This window comes from Otolemur garnettii, unplaced genomic scaffold (assembly GCF_000181295.1).
Source record: "Otolemur garnettii isolate 467f Iridium unplaced genomic scaffold, OtoGar3 scaffold00149, whole genome shotgun sequence".
Classification (NCBI taxonomy): domain Eukaryota; kingdom Metazoa; phylum Chordata; class Mammalia; order Primates; family Galagidae; genus Otolemur; species Otolemur garnettii.
The window spans coordinates 576,599-600,453 of NW_003852544.1; the positions used below are offsets into that span (position 1 = coordinate 576,599).

General features: G+C 41.0%; 1 protein-coding gene across 8 annotated transcripts in view; it reads left to right on the forward strand.

Moving 5' to 3' along the window:
- The window catches only part of WDR20 (WD repeat domain 20), an 88,067-nt gene that overhangs the window by 40,981 nt on the left and 23,231 nt on the right, over window positions 1-23,855 (forward strand). For 4 of the 8 annotated variants that reach the window (XM_023518862.1, XM_023518865.1, XM_023518866.1 and 1 more), the window contains exon 2: window positions 18,992-19,174. The exons of 1 other annotated variant lie outside the window; for it this stretch is intronic. In XM_023518862.1, coding sequence (XP_023374630.1) covers window positions 18,992-19,174 — 183 coding nt within the window. Of the gene's footprint in view, window positions 1-17,535; window positions 17,623-18,991; window positions 19,175-21,778; window positions 21,872-23,855 lie in introns of those variants that run through there. 3 more of the 8 variants (XM_023518861.1, XM_012811090.2, XM_012811091.2) reach the window with 2 other exon arrangements.

Here is a 23,855-nt window from a genome sequence, read left to right on the forward strand (position 1 = left end):
ACCCTGTCTTTACTTAAAACAGAAAAATCAGCTAGGCATGGTCAGGAGGTTGCTGTGAGCTAGGCTGATGCCACAGCATCTAGCTTAAACAATAGAGTGTGACTCTGTCTCAAAACAACAACAGAATTTTTTTTGTTTTGTTTTGTTTTTTGAGACAGTCTCAGTCTGTCACTCTGGGTAGAGTGCTGCGGCTGTGGTTTCATGGAAACCTTAAACTCCTGTGCTTAAGAGATCCTCTTGCCTCAGTAGCTGAAATTATGGGTGCCTACCACATCACTCGGCTAAGTTTTCTATGTTTAGTAGAGATGGAGTCTTGCTCTCGCTGAGGCTGGTCTCAAACTCCTGAGCTCCTGCAATCCATCTGTCTCAGCCTTCAGATTGCTAGGATTACAGTCATGAGCCATATACTTCGCTAAAAAAAAAAAAATAAATAAATTCTTGGGAGTTCAGAAGAGTGTCTGGGATAAAGATTTAGCAATGATGGCTCGGCACCCCTGGTTACAGTGCCAGCCGTGTACACTGGGTTTGAACCTGGCCCAGGCCAGGTAAATAATAATGACAGCTGCGACAAAAAATAGCCTGGCATTGTGGTGGGTGCTATAGTCCTAGCTATTTGGGAGGTTGAGGCAAGAGAATCGCTTAAGCCCAAGAATTTGAGGTTGCTGTGAGCTGACACCATGGCACTCTACCGAGGGCAACATAATGAGACTCTGTCTCAAAAAAAAAAGAAGATTTATGCCTGTAGTCCCAGCTGCTTGGGAGGCTGAGGCAAGTAATTGCCTAAGCCCAAGAGCTGAAGGTTGCTGTGAGCTGTGATGACGTGGTACTCTACCAAGAGCGATAAAATGAGACTCTGTCTCTGAAAAAAAGATTTAGCAATGAGCACAGCAAATAAGAAGTTTAGTTTGTGGAAAAATTCATTGGTTATTTATTTTCCATTGATTTTTTTTTTTCTTCCTTTAGCGATTCTCTTGTCCTCCACCTCCCAAGTAGCTGGGATGACAGGCACCTGCCACAACGCCTGGCTGTTTTTTGGTTGCAGCCATCATTGTTGTTTGGTGAGCCCAGGCTGGATTCAAACCCGTCAGCTCAGGTGTATGTGGCTGGCACCTTAGCCACTTGAGCCATAGGCGCCAAGCCAGTGTTGTCTCTTATTGAGACCACTAATACACCTGTTGAGCATAAAATCTTTATTTCCAGCCTCAAGATTTTAAACTGAATACTTACAAATTCTACTTTTAGCTATTTCTTCTGGATTAAGGATAAGTTAGGATTCATTTTTCCTAAACTCTCTAGAAAAGCGTAAAATTGATGATAAATCCTCAGGTCAGTTCTTATGAGAAAGATGTAAAATTCATATTTTTTTTTCTTATTTTTTTTAATTGAGATATTCTCACTTGGTCACCCTTGGTAGAGTGCTGTGGCGTCTAAGCTCACAGCAAGCTCAAACTCTTGGGCTGAAGCCATCCTCTTTCCTCAGCCTCCCAAGTAGCTGGGACTATAGGTGCCCACCACAACACCTGGTAGTTCTTTTTGTTTGTTTTACCAGGCCTGGGCCAGATTCGAACCCACCAGCCCTGGAGCATGTGACTGGCACCCTAATCACTGAGCAGCGGGTGCCCCCCCATATTTTAGATCTACATTAGAGAAATAAATAAGGAGGTAAACCTGGAACAGATTGTATTGTATTTTATATGATACATGTCCAGATTCATATAACCACAATCAAAAATAATGATCATTTTATAGTTGTTTATTTAAATCTGTTCCCAACAAGGACCACCCATTCCATTTAATGTGAACGCTTACGCTTCTCTTTTTAAAAAATTATTTCACTATAATTTTACACTTAAAAGTTAGAAGAATGGTGTAAAAAATTCCCACATGCCCATTACCTGTATTAACCAATTACTTAAAATTTGCCCATTCATTTTATCATTTGTTCTCTTCTATTGTGTATATAAACATATATCCTCTTGAAGTAATTTGTAGAAATCATGCCCATTTTCCCACATAAATTTCAATTTCTATTTCCTAAGAATAAGGACTTACGCTTATGTAACCACTCCATTTATCAAAATCAGAAAACACTAATACATTGCTCTTATAATTCACATTAAAATTTTACTAGTTGTCCTAATGCTATCTTTTAATGGTCATTTCCTTCCTCATTTGGGATCCAGTCCAGGTTTATACACTGCAGTTAGTTGCAGTCTTTTCAGTCTCCTTCAGTCCATTACTGGCCACAGATGGGACATTTTAAGCATCAAAATAATACTATGGAATTTTCATAGAATAAAGAATCTTGAGTTTATACCAATATCAACAAATAGAAGAGAAAGTTTTCCATTATACTAGACTTATGCGCAATGAATATAGAAAAAAGGAATAATGGAATCTACCTTGCCTTGTTTTGTTTTCATGATCTTGATATTTTTTTAGTTCAGATCAGGTTTTTCTAGAATACCTCATAATTTGGATTTGTTTGATACATTTGCATGAAAAATATGAAAATCACTTTTTCAAATCATGACAGTTGTGAAAATCATGAAAAAAATTCAGGTTCTGCATTTTTGGTGGAATACCGTAGAATCAATCTTGTATCTTTTTCAGGGGAGCATATCAGGAGGTGCATGATGCTGATTTGTCCCATCAGTTTTGGCAGTGTTAGCAGTGATTAAGGTTGTGTCTGCTAAATTGATCTGTTAATAAAGTTCTGTTTTCCCCTTTGTAATTGATAGATAATTTGTAGGGCGATACTCTGAGACTACATAAATATCCTGTTCCTATCAAACCTTTACCCACTAGCTTTAGCATCCCTTGATAATTTTTGGCTGAAAAGTGATGGTTGTAAAATGGTGATTTTTTTCAAATTCCATTTTTTTCTATGTTTTTGGGTATTAGTCTACTATAATGGAGAACTTTCTTTTTTCTCTTCTGTTTGTTGATATTAGTATAACTCAACTCTTATTTTTATTGAGTGAAAATTTTATAGTATTGTTCTGTTGTCTCATCTGTTGTCAGTGATAGTCCCTTTACTTTGCCTTCTAAGTCTTTTTGACCCAATTTCAGTAGTCTGATAGCTTCTTTGCTTAGAGACATGAAAAAATGTATTAAATTCCTGTTCCATACCTGGTATCCAAAGATCTTTGATTACAGGTTTAACACCTGTGGCTCAAGTGGCTAAGGCATCAGCTACATACACCTGAGTTGGCAGCCCAGGCCTGCCAAACAACAATGACAGCTGCAATCAAAAAATAGCCAGGCTTTGTGGTGAGTGCCTGTAGTCCCAGCTACTTGGGAGGCTGAGGCAAGAGACTCGCTTGAGCCCAGGAGCTGGAGGTTGCTGTGAGCTGTGATGTGATGGCACTCTACCCAAGGCTCTGTCTCAAAAAAAAAAAAAAAAAAAAAGATCTTTGACTCTTTGATTACTTTTTTGTGGCAAATACTATGTAGTATTTGCACCACAGTTTGGATATTACAAATTCCTGTTGCTATTGTCTATTGTTTTATGCCTTGACAGGAACAGGGTATTTTTAAGGAATAAAATACATCGTAAGTTTATATTGGTCTTTCCTAGTCAGAATTTAAGATTAATGGTTTTACATTCATACCTCTTTTAAGTTATGGATGAAAATCTCAGTTTCTCTTGACATTCATAGAATTAACTTTTTTTTTTTTTTTTAAGTAGAGGCTCACTCTGTTGCATAGGCTAGAGTACCATGGCATCGGTGTAGCTCACAGCAACCTCAAATTTCTGGTTTCAGGGGATCCTCTTGCCTCAGCCTCCCAAATAGCTGGGACTCACAATGCCTGGCTAACTTTTTTTTTTATTTTTAGTAGAGATGGGGTCCTGTTCTTCGTCAGGCTGTCTCAAACTGCTGAGTTCAAGGAATCCTCTTGCCTTGGCCTCCAGAGTGCTAGGATTATAGGCATGAGCCACTGTACCCAGCTAACTATTTTGCTTTATTTATCAAGATATATTAACAATATAATATTAATCATTAACAATATGGTTACAATATGTATATTTAAGATTTCTTTGCCTTTTTTGTCATTAGAATCATGTTTTTATTTTTGTATTTTTCCCTTAATATACCATATAATATCCTTCCTTGCTAATAAATAAATATCTTAATTTTAAATGGCTGCAGAATGTATTCATTGCCTTTTTTCCTGATTTTATCACATATTTATTAAAGACAGTCATTTACAGCTTATAAAAATATTGCCCTGGTATACATGAAAATTTCCCGATAATGGTAATTAATAGCTACTCCCATCCCTGTCATGTCCACACTAATATTCAGCCTAAATTGGTTTAATCTTGAAATGTAATCCACTAAGAACTGAAGACCAAACATTTCAGGTCCGGACATGATAATAAAATATTCGTAAACCTTCTGGATCTTTGAATTGATTGACATTAATAAGGGAACCCATTTTTGATGTTGTGAAAGAAATGTGTTCATTTCCAATTATGATTTCAAGTTCCTGCCAGCCCACTTGGTCAGGAGGAGGCCACAAAGCATCGTCCTCTTTGGTAATTTCATTGTCATCAGTTATTCTCTTCAGTTCCTTCATCACACTTTTATGTACATAAGCCTCTTTTCTGATCATGACATCATTTTTGTAATTGCTGTTGTTGGCATATCTCAGTTTCAGGTCAAGTCAGAATTCAAACTCCAGGAACAAGCGGCTGAACTTGACCTTGTGACTCACGTAGTAACATAAATAAAAGTCACTTTCCATGGCTTTCAGAAACATGGCTGAGACCAAACTTCTACAGCAAATCACACTGCCAAGGCCTGTGCATAACACTTCCCACTGCCTTTTTGGAGAAGCACATGGGATGTTAATAATGTTTTGTTATAAACAGAGCTGAGTGAACTATCTTTGTACATGTGTTTGCTCATCACTTTTATTTTTAATTTTAGGTTAGCATGCAAACTGGAATGTGTATAAATGTAAAGCTCAATTAATTTTCACCAGCAGAATCAATCATAGATTACGGAGCACATTCTTGGCCACCCAGAATCCCCCCCTGATGTTCTCATCTTTCAAGAATAACCACTGACCTCACTTCTAGTATCATAAATTAGTTTTCCTTATTTTTGAGTTGGATTTAATTTAGTTTTCTACTTTATACAAATAAAATTATTTAGTATATACTTCTTTTATATCTGGCTTCCTTTGTTCAAGATTATTTTTTGAGATTTTTTTAATGTTGTTCATGTTTATTCTCATTGCATGTATTCTATGAGTTAGGCAGGAGGAACACTTAAGCCCTCCTTTGAAGTTGCAGTGAGCTATGATTGATGATGTCACTGCATTCTAGACAGAGGGAGACTCTCTCCAAAAAAACCAAAATGTCCAGGCAGCTCCTATAGCTCAGTTGGCAGGGTGCTGGACGCATGCACCGAGGTGTTGGCTTTGAATCCAGCCCAGGCCAGCTAAAACAACAGTGACAACTGCAACAAAAAAAAATAGCTGGGCATTGTGGCAGGCGCCTGTAGTCCCAGCTACTTGGGAGGCTAAGACAAGAGAATTGCTTAAGCCCAGGAATTTGAGGTTGCTATGAGCTCTGATGCCACGGCACTCTACCCAGGGTGACAGCTTGAGACTCTGTCTCAAAAAAAAAAATGCCTATACAAGCTTTTTTATTTTGTTTTATTTTTTTTTTATGACAGAGTCTCACTTTGTCACCTTAGGTAGAGTGCCTTGGTGTCATAGCTCACAGTAACCTCAAACTCTTGGACTCAAGTGATCCTTTCATGTAGCTGGGACAACAGGTACCTACCTTGACACCAACTATTTTTAGAGATGAGGGTCTTGCTCTTGCTTAGGCTGGTCTTGAACTTGTTGAGCTCAAGCAATCTACCTGCTTGTCCTCCCTTGCTAGGATTACAGGCATGAGCCACCCCACCTGGCCCCAAAAGGCTTTTTTAATCTAGTAGGAAAAAATGAGGAATGTCTGAGTGGCTGTTACTAACGTGGTCTATAAGAAAGGTATACTCTAGAGGGTGGTGCCTATGGCTCAGTGAGTAGGGCACTGGCCCCATGTTCAGAGGGTGTCGGGTTTGAGCCTGGCCCTGGCCAAACTGCAAAAAAATGAGCCGGGCATTGTAGCAGGCACCTGTAGTCCCGGCTACTCAGGAGGCTGAGGCAAGAGAATCACCTAAGCCCAAGAGCTGGAGGTTGCTGTGAGCTGTGACGCCATGGTACTCTACCCAGGGCAACAAAATAAGAGTCTGTCTCTAAAAAAAGGGGGGTATGCGCTAAAAAGAATTAGATTAATTGGGGAGATAAGACATATGTGACAAATGGCTAACTCTAAGTGCCTAAGTGAGTGGTTGTAATGATGAACTAATGCTGTTGAACTTCAGATGAAAGAGAGATCAAAGCTGTCTCAGAGTAGTGTTCAGAATAGATAAGCCTTCTGTTAACTCTCATTGATTTGTGGGGCTGTTTTCTTCAGTTGAGACCTGGCTAAATTAGAGATGGAGTTAAAGAAGCCAAATCTAGTATTTTGGCCACTTGTTTTAGTGTTTGATCTCCATAAATATATAAGATATGTTTAATATTCTCTTTCTAGGTCTCTTCCTGTTTGAAAACACAGCAATATACTGGGTCCAAAATGCTCACAGTTGGTTTAAAATTACTGACTGGTACACATCAGTGTCATTTTTTGAAATTTCATTTTACAGATTCAATAGTTATTGTTCCAACTGATGTTGAGTGATTGAAAAAAAAAGTGACATCTTGACGTGGTTAAAAGAGCAATTCTAGCTGGGTACATTGCGTAGGCCCAGCTACTCAGGTGGCTGAGACAGGAGGGTCACTTGAGTCGGCATTATAGTGAGACCCTGCCTCAAAAAAATAAATAAATAAATAAAACTACAGTGCTGTACACTGTGAAACTCAGACAGATTCACCACCTCTCCCTGGGCCTTAGCTTCTGTATAGGATGAGGAAAATGGCAAGACTTTGTAGGTTGGGCCTCTGCATGATTGGGGATTTAGGGCATTTTTCATTCAGAATAGGAGCTCTTCTGCAGCTCACTGCTTATGTTACTCAGCAGCTTGAACTGGAAAATTTAAAAATCATGTATCTGCTCTGCCAAATATAATAAGCCCACGGACCAGATAAAGGTTAGAAAAATAGCAGTATAGTTGTTAAGCAGCACAGAAGAACTACTCCCTGACTTGTAATTGTCGTTAGTGTGCCACTGTTGTTTCAACACTTTGAAAAAGGCATAGTATTTTCTCTCCCTCTGCCCCTTTCAGTAGGAACTTAAAGAAAAAAACTTATTTTCTAAGAATTTGAAGTATCTTTTACAGAAATGGATTTTGCATTTTGGATTTTGCCTTTTCAATTTGAGATACTGGTATTCCCTTTGGAATAGGAATGCATATTTCTATGCATATTTAAGAAGGGTTTCATAAAAATAGGTCATTTGAATATGTCAGCATTTTAATATGAGATTTGGTATTTGTGTGCAAATTGAATTATCTTAATGTTTTTTCATAGTTTTTCTTTAATGAAGAAATCAGTATTTCATTAGCCTAAGCAAAGTACCATCACCATTTGTAATGATTCATCGTGTGATAAGAGACTTAACCTAACATGGAGAGCGACATAAGAGAATGAAGAGATAGGCTCGGCGCCTGTGGCTCAAGCGGCTAAGGTGCCAGCCACATACACCTAAGGTGGCGGGTTCGAATCCCCAGCCCGGGCCCGCCAAACAACAATGATGGCTGCAACCAAAAAATGGCCAGGCGTTGTGGCAGGTGCCTGTAGTCCCAGCTACTTGGGAGGCTGAGGCAGGAGACTCGCTTGAGCCCAGGAGTTGGAGGTTGCTGTGAGCGTGATGCCACGGCACACTACCCAGGGGGACAGCTTGAGGCTCTGTCTCAAAAAAAAAGAGAATGAAGAGATAGCAAAGATGTTTTAGCTGCTTTTAAGTTCATTTTAAAAAAAATACTGTGGGAGAAGAGGCGATTTTACATGGCTAACAGTTTCTAAGGAGTAGACTTTACAAAGCTAACAGTTTCTAGGCCCTACGAGCTGCTGCCATTTCTTCAGCCCTAGCCTTGGGAAAAAAATAACGTGTGATAACAACAGAAACTTGTTATTTCAGCTGATACTTGACTGACAGTGCTGGGTCAGTGAAGAAAATGCTGGCACATATGTCAGCCCTCTGCTTTCTCTAGCCTAACTCTACCCCTAAGCCGATCTCCAAAGGAGGAGCCTTTGATGGACCCTATGAGAAGCCTGTGTTTGATGAACAGCAAGCTGTTCATAGCAATTTTGCTATGAAATTCTCATAAAACATATTTTATACATTTTGTGACTGTGTTCTTCTTACTGTTTTGGGATGACACAAAGGTGATATTCCACACATCTTACGTCTAACTACTTGCTGGCATTCTGACTGGCTGAAGTCTGGCTCGTTGTCCTGCCTTCCTCCCCCGTACCTTGTTCTCTGCCCCACCTCTCATGGTCTTGCTGCTGCTGTGCTTGTGAGAGATGCTCTGGAAGGTGCATTCCAGGGTCAGAGCTCATCAGAAGCAGGCTAGCAAGCAACACACCACGTGGTTTGTTTTTAGTAAAAGGAATGGATCTGCTATACCAGGCAAGTGTGGGCTGTGTGCCAGTTAAATATGAGGGTGAAGAAGGAATGGAAACTAAGTAAAAAGGAAGTTACTGTCTTTTTGTTTGTTTTGGCTTTGTTTTGTTTTGAGATAGTCTCACTTTCTGCCCTGGGTAGAGTAGTCTTAGCTCATAGCAACCTCAAACTCTTGGGCTCAAGCTATCTCCTTACCTCAAGCTCCCGAGTAGCTGGGACTATAGGTGCCTACCACGACACCTTGCTACTTTTTCTATTTTTAATAGAGACGGGGTCTCACTCTTGTTTAGGCTGGTCTTCAGCTCCTGAGCTCAAGCTATCTACCTGCTGCAGCCTCTGAGTGCTATGATGGCAGGCCTGAGCCACCATGCCCGCTATGTATTGTTGGAAAAAATTTTTTTAAATTTCCAATTAATATGAGAGTACAAATGATTAGGTTACAATGTTTGGTTTTGTTAGGTGTCCAGCACCCAGGAGGTGTGCCATATGCCCTTAAATTGTGCGCATTAGGTGAGAGTACACCAATCCCCCACCTATCTCCCCTTGTTTTGGAAAATTTTGTTGGAAGGAATTTTTTTTTTTTTTTGGAGACAGGGTCTCACTATGTTGCCCTTGGTAAGAGTGCCATGGCGTCACGGCTCTTAGCAACCTCAAACTCTTGGGGTTAAGTGATTCTCTTGCCTCAGCCTCCTAAGTAGCTGGGACTACAGGCACCTGACAGAATGCCCAGCTATTTTTTGTTGTAGTTGTCATCGTTGTTTAGCTGGCCCAGGCCGGGTTTGAACCCACCAGCCTCAGTGTAAGTGACTAACGCTGTAACCACTGTGCTACAGGTGCTGAGCCAGTATTTATATATTTTTGAAGGTAATCATGAATGATAAGAATTTTCATGGCTTGGCACCTGTAGCACAGTGGTTACAGCGCCGGCTACATACACTAAGGCTGGCAGGTTCCAGCCAGGCCCTGCCTGCTAAACAACAATGACAACGGCAACAACAACAACAAAAAATAGCAAGGTGTTGTGGTGGATGCCTGTAGTCCCAGCAACTTGGGAGGCTGAGGCAAGAGAATCACTTAAGCCCAGGAGTTTGAAGTTGCTGAGAGCCGTGACGCTATGGCAATCTACCCAGGGTGACGTAGAGAGACTCTGTCTCAAAAAAAAAAGAATTTTCAGTCTGTAATATAAGTTGCAAGTTCATATGCATTCAGAAGGGAACTAACATCTTTTTTTTGGTAAGGAGGAGCAGGTAAGAGAGGAGGCAAGGAAGGAGGGAGAAAAAAAAGTGTTTCTGGAACTAACATTTCTTGAGTGCCTATTAAGTGCTAGGGATTATGCTATGACTTTACTATATATGTACATTATTCCGTTTTAATAAAATAGCCCTGTCAGGTAAATGCATTGGGAAGGTCAATCTGGAATCTGGGCCAAACTAAGGAAGACTGGAATATTTGAGCCAGTTCAATAAACATAGGAACATGGAGTCATACAGTGATAGAACTTTAGAACTAGATGCTACCTCAAATGTCAACTTCCATGTTGTCGACTTTCCACCCTGGTAACATGGTACAGTGGAAGGAGCAAAGGGACTGAATTTAGATGGCTGAACTCGAGGCACCTGATTTCACTTTGTACTTCTACACAGCTAATTGTTTTCTTGTTTGTAAAATGGGAGTGGTAGTAGTACTTAACTGCACAAGTTTGTAGTGAGAGTGCAGAGAACTGATGCATGAAGTGTTCTGTGAACTGTAAAGTGATGTACCAGTATTTGCTGAAGAAGCTGTTTACTTTTATAGATCGGTATCTAAGAAGACATTTGTTTGTAAGGATCTTGGTCAGCAAAAGGATCATATCTTGTCTTTTACATTAGTACATGTCTGGTTATAGGTCTCTTGCTTCCTATCACTTTACTTTTCTTTCCCTCCATTTTCAGAATTGTTTCCTTTATGTGACAGGTATTCAGCTTTGCCTTTTGTGTGCCGGGTGCTCAGTTAGGTGTTGGGGATAGAGTAGTGGATAACACAGATAAGTTCCTATCCTTTTTAAAACACTGACACTGTGCAGTTTAATATTTTTCCTACTAGGATAAGTGATGCAAAGCCTACCTGATTTCTTTTATTTCTGATATTTACACACACATACATACATACACACACAGAGTATTTTTTAAAAACAAGTATTGAGCTTTTTACATACTGTTAATGCCAGTTGTGCAAATATTTTGGATGTAACTATTGAACTGAAGAGACTGTGAGAAAGATGGATTATGTGGGCGCTTAATAAGATGAACCTGGTTTTGTTTCCCTTTCGAGGACAAATGGGTTGGACTGTAGTACAGACATCTGTGCGGTTTTTTGCTTGTTTTTTGAGTGTTAAAAGTGTTCACTTGCGTGTGAGGTATGGGCAGTGATGATGTTTGAAAATCATCGTGTGGTATTTTTGTCATTAGACCCAATTATTTCCCTTTATGTGAGAGAAAAGTTTGGTTTAAGTACATTGAGATTTGTTCAGAAAGCGAATATATCTTTCATCTCTGAGTGGCTGGGGTCTCTTCATTCATATCTATAGCTTCGAAGGCTTTGGTGTCTCTGCATTTCCAAAAGGATGACCAGTAGGTGTGGTCCATCTCCAGGTTAGGCTCGGGACAAGAAGGCACAAGAAGCCCTAAAGCTGATTAGGTAGAAGTTCACCCAAGGTAAAACTGGATCAATCTTTGTAATGTAGTTTATTTTGGATCTCAGCTTTTAAGATAGGCTCCAGTTGTGCACTTCTTTTTAAGTGGGTGATCCTTTGTGACCCTGGAAGGAAATCCCTTGGTTGCTTTTGATCACTGTTTTGCTTGTCTGAGATGTGGGCAAGAGGAGTGATAATATAGGTAGTCTCTGAGTTACAAATATCTGTCTGACATGTGACTTGCATTTACAAATGGAGGCTATTAAAAGTAGTACCTGTTCCAACTTAAGTAAACATTTAATTTAAGAACAAACCTACAGGCTCAGTGCCTGTGGCTCAAGCAGCTAAGGCGCCAGCCACATACACCTGAGCTGTCGGGTTCAAATCCCACCAAACAACAATGATGGCTGCAACCAAAAAATAGCCAGGCGTTGTGGCGGGCACCTGCAGTCCCAGCTACTTGGGAGGCAGAGGCAGAAGACTCGCTTGAGCCCAGGAGTTGGAAGCTGCTGTGAGCTGTGATGCTACAGCACTCTACCCAGGGTAACAGCTTGAAGCTCTGTCTCAAAAAAAAAAAAAAAAAAAAAAAAACCTACAGAATATATCTCATCTGTAACCTAGGGACTGATATTCAAAATGGCATATGGTGACCTTTGATGTCATTTGCACTGCTCCAGCTATTTTTGATGAACCCATTTAGGCTCTCAGTGACTCAGCAGCCTCCTGATTTTTTTCTTCTTTTTAAAAGGAGCTGAACTTTTACAATAAATGGAATATGGTTAACATACTATACCTAATAAGTGTGGCACATAGTGATAGGCACTCACTGGAGGGCAGTGAAAGACTGTCACACATAAATGAGTGAGGTCAGGAGGAAGTAGACATCTGTGTTAGGGCAAACAGAACCTTTGTGGTTATTGGGGTTAGGAAAAGGCCTCTAGGTGAAAGAAGGAATGAATATAAGGAAAGGCATGGTATCTGAGCACAGATAGCAGCTGTGGGCCTTTGGAGGTGATATATGTGAGAGCCATGGTGCTAGGGCCACAGTGGGCCGCCTGTGAGGACTCAGCTGTAGGATTTGCAGAATGCAGAGGGTTAGGAGTGGGAATGTGACCCAAGTCTTTTTGAATATGCTCAGACTGGAAGGACAGGCCAAATGAGGGCTGTGAAGCTGTTCTTTGGGCAGGGGTACCATGCAGGGGACCACACTGAGCAGCAAGTTTAAAGCTGAGAAGAAAGGGCTTAAGTATGAGAGGAGTGGACTTAGGAGGGAAGAGAGTGATCTCAGGTATAGGCTGGATGTAAGCTTCTTGTCTGCATAGACATCTGGCAGCTAGCCAGTAAAAGGATATTTTACTCTTTCTGGCAAGACTCTACAAAGGTGGTTCTCTGAGTTGATTCTTAAATGAGGATGGGGAGGGAGGATGTAAAATTTAGGGAAAATATTATATACACCTGCTCCCTAGTACATTTAAAATCATGTCTAAAATTATAATTTAGGCTCAGCACCTGTGGCTCAAGTGCCTAAGGCGCCAGCCACATACACCTAAGGTGGTGGGTTCAAATCCAGCCCGGGCCTGACAAACAACAATGATGGCTGCAACCAAAAAAACCAAAATAGCCAGGCGTTGTGGCGGGCGCCTGTGGTCCTAGCTACTTGGGAGGCTGAGGCAGGATACTCACTTGAGCCCAGGAGTTGGAGGTTGCTGTGAGCTGTGATGCCACAGCACTCTACCCAGTAGGACAGCTTGAGGCTCTGTCTCAAAAAAATAAGAAGAAAATAAAATTATAATTTACATGCATTTTTCACAAGAGATTTGAGGAATTTTTTATACCACATCGAATGTTTTTGGGCACTCAGGAGTATCAAGTAGCCAGTTTCCATGAAGAAAACTCAGCCCAGGCCTATGTGATGTAGCATGGTTGTTGCTTGTGACACCACAGGCTTCCTGAAGCCCTGTGGAGGACCACTGGGTCTGTGAGAGTGGAGCTTCAAGCTTTTCCCCATTGGTGGGCCAGACTTCCCTCCGAGCTCCTCCTCCACATTCCAGAGAGAAAGGTGGGCAGGTAGGCTGGGGTGAAGATAGGAGCTGGACTTGGAAGGTTTCTTTTGCAGACCTTTGTGGCTTGAAAAGATAAATTCCTCAAGTATTTAAAGCCTCTTGGTGCTAAACCAACCAAGCAGACTCTGTATTATGGTAGTATTCCTGGGGAAAAAAAATTCCAGAGATTTTAAGGATCAAATGTCCAAGGAAAAGAGAAGCTTGTTATTTGAAAATATTTACTTACTGATTGGAGCTTTCATAACCAACTCTCTCTCTGTAGTAGGAATTTTAAAACTGTCATTTAAAATTTTTCTATTAAGTTGAGAATCTGATAAGCATGATGAGACACTGACAAATTATTTGTAATCAGTAACACCTTATGCAAAATAGTCATGATAAAATTGGTTTAATTTATTCAACTAAATATTGAACATATGTGATATACTAGATACTCTACTGAAGCTAAAGACCAAATATGATCTAATTCCTGAAATTGGTAAGAATTTTAAATTAATTGGTTCTGCTATAAATTCATTTCTAAGAACTAAGATAATTGGTAATAATTAGGATGCAAAGCATTAAAAAGAAAATCCAAAAGTGTGTGGAATCCACCAGAGTTTTTATTGTAATTCATAACTGACATAAAACAATTCTGAAATCATATAAGTGATTAAATAGTAAACATTGTGGAATGAATTAAGTACTTGAAAATGGAGACAAAGGAGTGAGCTCAAAGAATGGGAGCTGGGGAAATAAATGCTTGCTGATATGGGAGAGCAGGACTCCTAGGAAGGGGGGGCAAAGGAGAATAGCCCAACCAAGAGGGCTATTGATGAAGCCAGGAAAGAGGGACAGGCTGTCCTCAGGACTACTAGTGGGATAGAGGGCAGGTGAAGAATTGAAAGGAAGGATGGAAAGGCCGAGGGTTCAGCTCCATGATCCCTGAACTCCTTGTCCTAGTTTTCTCACCAGTAAAAAGTGATGACATTAGTACAGCTTAGAAGGGTGACTGTGAGATTGTAGGGGACAGTAAGGATACAGTTCCTGGAGCAGGCCTGGTGCATAGAACATGTTCAGTGGACAGGTGATATTGCTGTGGGGAGGATGGGCTGAACTCCAGAGGGTAGGAATGCTCGGTACTTTGATATGATAGGAATTAGGAAGCTACAGAACCATTTTGATCAGAGATAGGATGTGACTGGAATGAATTAATAATGGTAGCTACTGTTAGTACTTCTGTATGCTGTGTGCTTTCTATCCATTATCCACTGCCCTCAGGGAATGGAGGCTGCTTTCCTCTCTGTGGCTCAGTGAGAGGAAGTTTACACCTTGCCCAAGGCCACATGGCTTCCCAGAGAGAGGGCAGGGTTTGAACCTAAACTCACTGGCTTTTGAAGTCTAGGCTCTTTTTTCTTTTTATCAGACTGCCTCTATCTGGGAAGCCATCTCTCAGGGGCTGATGACCCCATGGGGAAGAGAAGTGGATGGCTCAGGTATTACCTTTGGTACTAAAATAGTGTAAGGCTGGTTGCAGTGGTTCACACCTATAATCTCAGCACTTTGGGAGTCTAAGGCAGGAAGATTGCCTAAAGCAGGAGTTCAGACACCAGCCTGGTGAATGTAGTGAGACCCTGTTACTACAAAAAATGTTTAAAAATCATCCAGGCATGGTGGCATGTGTCTGTAGTGGATTGATTGGGGCCAGGAGTTAGAGGTTACAGTGAGCTATGATCCCACTACTGCACTCCAACCTGGGCAACAGAACATGACCCTGGGCTCGGCACCTGTGGCTCAAGTTGCTAAGGCGCCAGGCACATACACCTAAGGTGGCAGGTTTGAATCCAGCCCGGGACCACCAAACAACAATGATGGCTGCAACCAAAAAATAGCCGGGCGTTGTGGCGGGCACCTGTGGTCCCAGCTACTTGGGAGGCTGAGTCAGGAGACTCGCTTGAGCCCAGGAGTTGGAGGTTGCTGTGAGCTGTGATGCCATGGCACTCTACCCAGGGGGACAGCTTGAGGCTTTGTCTCAAAAAAAAAGAACATGACCCTGTCTCTACAGGAAGTGGGGAGGGGAGGGAGTGTCAGTTCACAATACATGCTCATAATCCCCCCACCCCCACCCCATCCCTTTCATAAAGGAGGCACAGAGGATGGTCACACTTCAATGGAAAAAGAGAACTTGATGATTGGCTATATAGGAAAGAGGACAGGATTGAACTGAAGGTGACTGTGCTGTTTGAAATGAAGGTAGATAGGCCTGACTTTCTTCTCTTTGGGATTGGACTTCAAACAGTTCAAGCTCTGGGCCATGCACAGTGGCTCATGCCTGTAATCTTAGCACTCTGGGAGGCCGAGGGGGGTGGATTGCCTCAGTTCACAGGTTCAAGACCAGCCTGAGCAAGAGCCAGACCCCTGTCTCTAAAAATAGCTGGGCATTGTGGTGGGCACCTGAGGCAAGAGAATTGCTTAAGCCCAAGAGTTTGAGGTTGTTGTGAGCTATGATGCCACAGCACTCTACCGAGGGTGACACAGTAAGATTCTGTCTCAAAAAAAAGAGCTCAGGTACTGATAGATTCACATATTTTTCAGAAATGTAATTTTTTAATTTTTTTTTGAGACAGTCTTACTACATTGCCCTCAGTAGAGTGCTATGTCATCACAGCTCACAGCAACCTCCAATTCTTGGGCTTAATCGATTCTCTTGCCTCAGCCTCCTAAGTAGCTGAGACTACAGGCGCCTGCCACAATGCCTGACTATTTTTTTTATTGTTGTTGTTGTAGTTTAGCAGGCCTGGGCCAGTTTGAACTGGCCAGCCCTGGTGCATGTAGCTAGTGCCCTAACCACTGAGATACAGGCACTGAGCCAGAAATATAATTTTCTTCTGGGTACATACCTAGCAGTCAGTTCAGACTTCATTAATTCTTGCATGGTGTAGGCGTGGTATTGCCTGGCTGGCCATCTGCTGTTTGTCAGTATAGTCAGTGGCACCTGGGAAGTGTGACCTTAGGTAAAAGAGATTCAGAGTGTTCCTTGGGCTTAGGTCTACTTTTGTGTCTTCTAGGACAGTGCTGCTCACACTAGTGTTGAAGGACCAACTTTGAAAAAATTATAGTCTGTGTGGATTGATACTTTTGTAAAATAAAAAAATAATTACTAGGCTAAGAAACTGAAAAAGACATGTAGAATGTGAACTTTTTTATCCCTAGATTCAGCAGATATAAAATTACTCTTGTCACTGGCCATAAAAAGTTTCTAAACTCTTCCCAATTTCTGTACACAGATAGCACATTTGATTGCAGACTAATAAACTATTCATGGACTGGTAAATACTTTGATAGAAGTGATCTAACAAGAAAGTTTGTTAAGCAAATGAGTATAATCAGCAGATGCTTTGGGAATATTTACCTGATTTAAGAGTAAAAATCTTTCTGTTGGCATTTAAAATACTTGGTATTTCTTCAGTAAAGTTCCATATGGGAGGGCAGGGATGTAAAATAAATATTCCAGAAACCAAAGCTAATGTAGTTATTATGAGATCCATAACTCCCAACTGGTAGCAATACTTGGGAAAAAATAGGGGCTTTTACTTCCTCTGTTGTTTCTGAGAAAAATTGCATTTTTTGTTCATTTAATTCATATTAGAATGTTTTCTCTGTTAATTCTTGGCTAGCCTTTGAGATGATTTATATGTTTCAGTGTATAATTTTAGCTATATTGTTTTAGAAGAAAATTCCTAAGCAAACTTTAAAAAAAAAGTTTCTAGAGTTGTACATGCTGATATAGTGGTCAAATTGTTCATATTCCAAATTGGATTTTTTTTTCTAGCTGCCATTTGTATCTTGTATTTTTAGCTATTTTTACTTTTGCTGGTATTTTTTTTGTTCTGAGGTGATTTGCTTATATCGTTTCCTTAGCCTAGAATTCTCTCCCCCTGCCTTTAGGGTCTAGCTCAGGAGCTGCTTCCTTCAGAAAGCCTGTCTGCAGTGTCTTCCTCTGAGCCTCCACTGCTCACTCTGAGCCCTCTACTGACCTGCCTTCAACCTGCCTTGTGGCACAGCAGTTAACTCCCCTTCCCAGCCTCTTTTCTCCTTACTCCAGAGTCAAAATTCCCTTTTGTTTTGAATCATACTTTATATTATACTTTCAAGGCTATTTCATGTATATATTCTCTTATTTCATCCTCCAGACAATCCCATGAGGTTGGTAGAACAGAGATTCTCATCTCCATTTTAACTGAGGTGAGGCTGGAGAGTGTCCGCATGGCATGCACCCTCATTCCTTTGCCTTAGGGCTCCCAGAACCACTTATACCACTCAGGTTTTGAGTTTGCTCAAAGATGTCTGTAATTTTGAGTTCTTCTTACTCAGTTTTTATGTTTGTTATTTGAAAATCAAACATTAGAATATTCAGTACAATATGACAGGCCTCTTTGGAAGAAAAAATCTTTAGAACCTAATGGAAGGGTGGTTAGTCGAGAACTAGGGCTGTGAACCCCAGAATGGCCTGCAGAGCAATCTGGGTGTTTTTAAGGACATGTTAGTTGTCTCCACTTGTGATTTCCAAACAAGAATAGAGGGGGTGAATTACCTCCATTTCAACAATAAAAGCCCAGTATATTGGGATTACACAGACATTTCTCATGAAGAAAAGAATCCTTCTTTAAAAAAAACGAAGGGAGGGGGATGTTGAAAAATCATTTTTAACCAGTCAGAAATCATTTGCTTTTGACTTCTTCTCCTGGTCCCCTTATGGTCAAACAGACATGGGTTCCAATCCAGCATTACCACTTACTAGGTAGGTTTGGTGACTTTGACCAAGTTATTTAATGTCCCTAAACCTGTTTTCTCATCTGTAAAATGGACAAAATATTGTCTACTTTGACGGATTATAGTAAGGATTAAAGATGATGCATGTAAAGCCTTTTGAGTATGAGCTCAATAACTGAAAGTTCCCTGAAAGGTAACATGGAGGAGGGATTGTGACCCTGAAAGGAAGCCACCTGCATTTAGTTGGCTCCAGCAGTGGTTCTCAAACTTGAGTGGGCATCAGAATCACCTAGGCTTTTGAAATTTAAGCTTGCTGGGCCTACCCCTGTAGTTTCTGATCCATTGGGTCTGGGGTGGAGCTTGAGAATTTGCATTTCTGAGTTCCCAGGTGATGCTGTTGCTGCTGCTTCTAGTTTGAGGGCCACACTTTGAGAACCATTGTACTACAGGTAACTGCCTAGTGGGCATAAAGCTACCTTAGATATGTTTGAAATCTGAGCTTTTGTGTGATTAGAGTAACTCTGTTAGAAAATGCATTTGAAAATACTGAATTTAGTATCTCAAGGATTTTTCTCCCTGAAGTTCAGGAATCTTTGTTACATATATTTGTTGGCGAATAAGTTGTGAAAGTAACAGTTAAAAACATAACATGACATTATAATATAATAAACGTAATGGTCTAACAATAGCTAATTGGCTAAGGTATATAAAAGTGCTTTTATAAAATGTTAGATGAATGTTAAGTCACAACTGAAAAAATACTTTAAATAACTTCATTTTTATGATTAAACATCATAATGGAGTACAAAATAGTGTAACTAGATTTCTCATCTCAATGTGCTGTTTACTGTATGTATTTTTCTCTTTCTCCTCCAGGCTGCTGACTTGAGTAAACCAATAGATAAAAGGATATACAAAGGAACACAGCCTACTTGTCATGACTTCAACCACCTAACAGCCACAGCAGAAAGTGTCTCTCTCCTAGTGGGCTTTTCCGCAGGCCAAGTCCAGCTTATAGACCCAATTAAAAAGGAAACTAGCAAACTTTTTAATGAGGAAGTAAGTAGCACCCTATCTTAGCCATTAAGAACCCCTTTAAGAATTTATACGTTCTTACCAAAGGTAGTGGGCTAAGCCCATTTTTCATTTGCTGAGGCCTCCTTCCTAGTATTACCCAAGTTTTAATGTGGTGGATTAATATGTTGACCTGACCTTTACCTGTTCTTCCTTGGAGAAACTGTTTTGTGAATTTTTATGGAACATACTCAGGTTATAGTAGGTGCTTTAAAATGAAACAAGAAAATGTAGAATTCCAAACTTCATTCACATCACCAGAAAATTTCACTCAGATCAAAGAACTTGATGAAATTTCCTTAGGCTGCTTAAATTGTAGCTAAACCTTTTGTATGTATGTTGGGCAGGTATTGACTAAGGAGTAGTTCTTTTGCTCTTGAAAATAGTTGTTGTAAAATCACCTTTGACATAGTTAGAAATCCTGACATTTAAATTGGATCACATGACATAGCTTTTGCCAGTGTTGTAGTAAAAACTGGCCAGTGTTGTAGTAAAAACTGGAGCTTCTAATATCTTCAGTTTCATTCTGGAAGGAGCCTGAGATATCAAAGCTGTGTGTTCAAGAACATGTCAGAACTGTTAAATGTGGCAGATACAAGTTGCCAAACAGATTCTGTTTTTTAAAGCTTTTAGAGTGACTTTTCAGCCCCAAGTATTGCTATTACATATTTTAAGGTTCTTTCTCCTTTGTTTCAGTATTTTTTATCAAATGGAAAAAATAAAGTAGGCTTGCTGAGGTAGAACCCTTACTTGGTTTCAGTTTCTTCTTGTGACTCAGCCCTGATGTACAAGGCTCAGATTATGTGGGACCCCTCCCAGAAAGGATATGTGGTTTTGCTTGCACTGTTGCATGGTTTTGACATCATTCATTTGGAACAGAAACACATTATAGATTATGGTTTTTAAGAAATAATTTTGTTTGGGGAAGAACTTGACAAGCTGTAGTTAGAATTCTGATTCTTTTACAGTCATTATGGTATATGCTATCTATCTATCTGTGTGTATGTGTGTGTGTGTGTGTATCCATCCAAGGTGCTCCTGTTTGACATTGCCAGTGGATTTGGTGAAATCTTGTGAACCATGTCATCTCCTCTTCTGGTTTCATCTCAGTTGCCTGGAAACAAAATTCGCCATCTGTATTAACAGAATGTAGAGGAAAAGTATTTAATCCCATTTTCCATTAAAGAAATCCTAAGTGAGGCGGCACCTGTGGCTCAAAGGAGTAGGGCGCCAGGTTCAAACCCGGCCCTGGCCAAAAACTGCAAAAAAAAGAAAAGAAAGAAAGAAATCCTAAGTGGAAAATATTTTGTTTATCTAGATATTTTATTAATATCATCTAAGGAGTGATTTCTAAGTATGTGGATGATTTTCATGTGGGGGGGGCAAAACCTGCCTTCTCTTCACTGTTAACAGAAATTATAAATTTGAGTCATTGTGAATTTTTGTTTGTGTTTAAGTAGAGGAGAGTGTGACTGAGGGGGAAGGGATTGGAACCATGTAGAGGACTGTTGGTAAACAAGATCTGGAGGCAGCTCTCTCCGAGGATGGCACAGAATGCCACTTAGAGAACAAGAAAGGTTTGTGTGTCATGGCTGGGGGAGGGTGGGGAGTTGGAGACCACTGATCCTTGGAGTCTCAGGGCCCCAAGAGCACTCAGGCTGCATCAATGACTGGGAGTTGCAGCTTCTCTCTCTTAATGATTTAAGTATGAGATGTCTTATACTCTTTACATTTTGTTTGAAAAATGCCTATTCAGAATGCTAGGACTGTGTACGGTTTAATGCTAGCTTGGCATTTACAGCTAGAGGCTGAAATTGATTATCCTTCACAGTAAGGAAGGTCTTTGGCAATGTGGATACCTTTTCATCATATTTTGGTCACAATGTATTTAAGAGCAAGGGTCACCACAGGTTTGCTTCTCAGAGAGTACCAGGAATGGTGACTGCAGTAGTCATCATGCTGTGCTTTGCACTGTTGTAAGACTTAGAGGTTTTGAGTCACCCTCTGCATGAGAGTCAGCAGTTGTCTACATTTTACAGTTGAGGAAATAGTCAAAAGAAGGCAGGTGAATTGTCCAATTGAAGTAGCAAGTTGATAGAGTTGGAACCAGAAATTAATTCCAGAACCCTTACTGGTTATAGGCTTTAAGTCCACCCACATTGGCCCTTGCCTTCCCTGGGAGCTCACAGTTTAGTAAGGATAGGCAGAGAGAGTACTGAGACATGTGTTATCATAGTGATATGAACAAAGTACCAAAGGATACCTGCTAACTGTATTCTGTATCACATGTCATCAATTTTTTTTATAAGTTCAGTGGGAAAAATTCTGAGAAATGCTTTCAGAAAGTGACATTTGATCTGGGTCTTAAAGGGGTGCATAGGAGTTGGAGGAGGGGATGGAAGGCCTTTCAAACTGAGAGAACAGCTTGGCTTGTAGAGGAACATCAAGTAACAGTTGTCACAAGGGTGTGGGGCAAGAATGGCAGGAATCAAAGCTGGAAAGACAAAATTTGGACTAGACATTGGAGGCTGTGGGGGAACCTTTGGGCTTTCAATCAAGGGAGTGACAGGATCAAATGTGTTTTTTTAGAACTCTTGTCAGCACTTGTGGAAGGTGGATTGGAATGAAGAAAGAGAGAATGAAGGTAGCAAGACCAGTGAGGAGGCTCTAGTAACTGTCCAGGTGAGAGCTGAGGGCTTGAACTAGAGTGTGACCATTCTTCCCTTCATTCAACAGACCTGGCCTGCCTGCCACATGCCCAGCACCAGGTTACAGCAGCAGATAAAACTTGCCTTCCCAGCCAGGCATGGTGGCTTACACCTGTAATCCCAGCACTTTGGGAGCCTGAGGAGGGTGGATTGCTTGAGCTCAGGTGTTTCAGACCAGCCTGAGTAAGAGCAAGACCCTGTCTCCAATTAATAAATAAATAAATAAATCCTTCCCATGACCCCTCTCAGGAGGGAAGAGAGGTATAAAAAATAGCACCACCCACACTAGTGCCCAAAAATGGTGACACATTGTGATGTGAGAGGAGAGAGCAGGCCTGAGAGAGAGAAAAGCACAGAGGTCTGTTTTAAAGTGGGAGGCAAAGAACGTCTCTTGAAGGAAGTGATGTGTTTTAAGCTGAGCCTCACGTGAGGAAGAGGCCAATTAGGTAAGGAATGGGAGCTGAAGCATTCCTGCAGGGAACAGTGAGTGAGGCCCAAAGGTAGGAAAAAACAGGGGACCAAGGGAACCAAACTATAGAGAAGACAGTTTACTAGGGGCTGGGGCTAGGAGTGAAATAAGGGTTTGAGACTGGGGGGCCAGGCATCTTGGGAACTGGTCTAGGTTTGCTTTTTAGCCTGAGTTATGGGACCCCTTAGGAAGGGGTCAGGAGCACAAAGCAGTCATTTCGGTGTTTTCGAAAACTACCCTGGCTACTTCTTGGAGATTGAATTGAAGAGAGATATTAAAAAATCTAAGGCTTCTGACTGTCACTCACTGCGTTAGGTGAGACTGGGAAAGGAGCAGGTATTTAGTAGTGTAGGGAAAGATCAGAGATTCCATTCTGTACTTACTAAGTGTGAGAGACTTGGAGGTAGTTGAATGTATGGATCTGGAGCTCAGAATAAGGGATAAAAAATTGGGAGTTTTCAGCACATGAAGACTAATCACATCCCAAGGGGAGAGGGTCTACAGAGAGAGCATAGTAAGAACAAAGAAGAGTGTCTAGGATTAAGCCTTGATTATACCCCAAGATTCTGGCCATGTCATTCTATTGCTTCCAAAGGAATACTTAAGCAACCAGTTAATTACTACACCACAGTATTTATAGATGTACACCTGCCCTGGTCCTAGGGTTCAGACACCTTAGGATGTCTGCTTGCAGGGTGTAGATCTTTACCTCTCCTCTCATTCTGGGTTGGAAGATGGGTAAGAACAATACCCACCTCAAAGATATGTGGAGAGGATAAAAGGAGTCATTTTGGGCAGCATTTGTGAAGGGCCTGAAGAGAAGCCCTGGGAGAGCTCAGGAACATGTGGAGTAGAGGGGAAACTCCAAGGCCTCCTTTACTGGGAAGGGGCGATAAGGCTGTCTTGGGAAGTGAAATACCAACAGTTTTGAAGGATAAATAATTATCTAAGACAAGAAGGTACAGGCAAGGCAACTCAGGCAGAGAATCAGCACATGTGAGGCAGGGTGTCAGGGACCATTGGTCACAGGTGTGTCGTCTCATCTTATCAAACCACTTTTCTAACCCACCACATGCACACACTCACACCCCCCCAAGATTAATTATTCTGACTCTTTCCTCCTTTACAATGCCTGGTACATGCAAATATAATAAATGTTTGGATGGATGGATGAATGGAATGATAAATTCCAGAAATCCAGGGTGGCGCCATATATCAAGGGTGGCAGGTTCAAACCTGGCCCCAGCCAAACTGCAACAAAAAAATAGCCTGGTGTTGTGGTGGGTGCCTATAGTCCCAGCTACTCGGGAGGCTAAGGCAAGAGAATCGCCTATGCCCAAGAGCTGGAGGTTGCTGTGAGCTGTGATGCCATGGCACTCTACTGAGGGCAACAAAGTGAGATTCTGTCTCTAAAAAAAAAAAAGATTCCAGAAAAAATCCACCTGAGATAAAGATAGATGAATAATTTCCATCTAGGAACAAAGATATT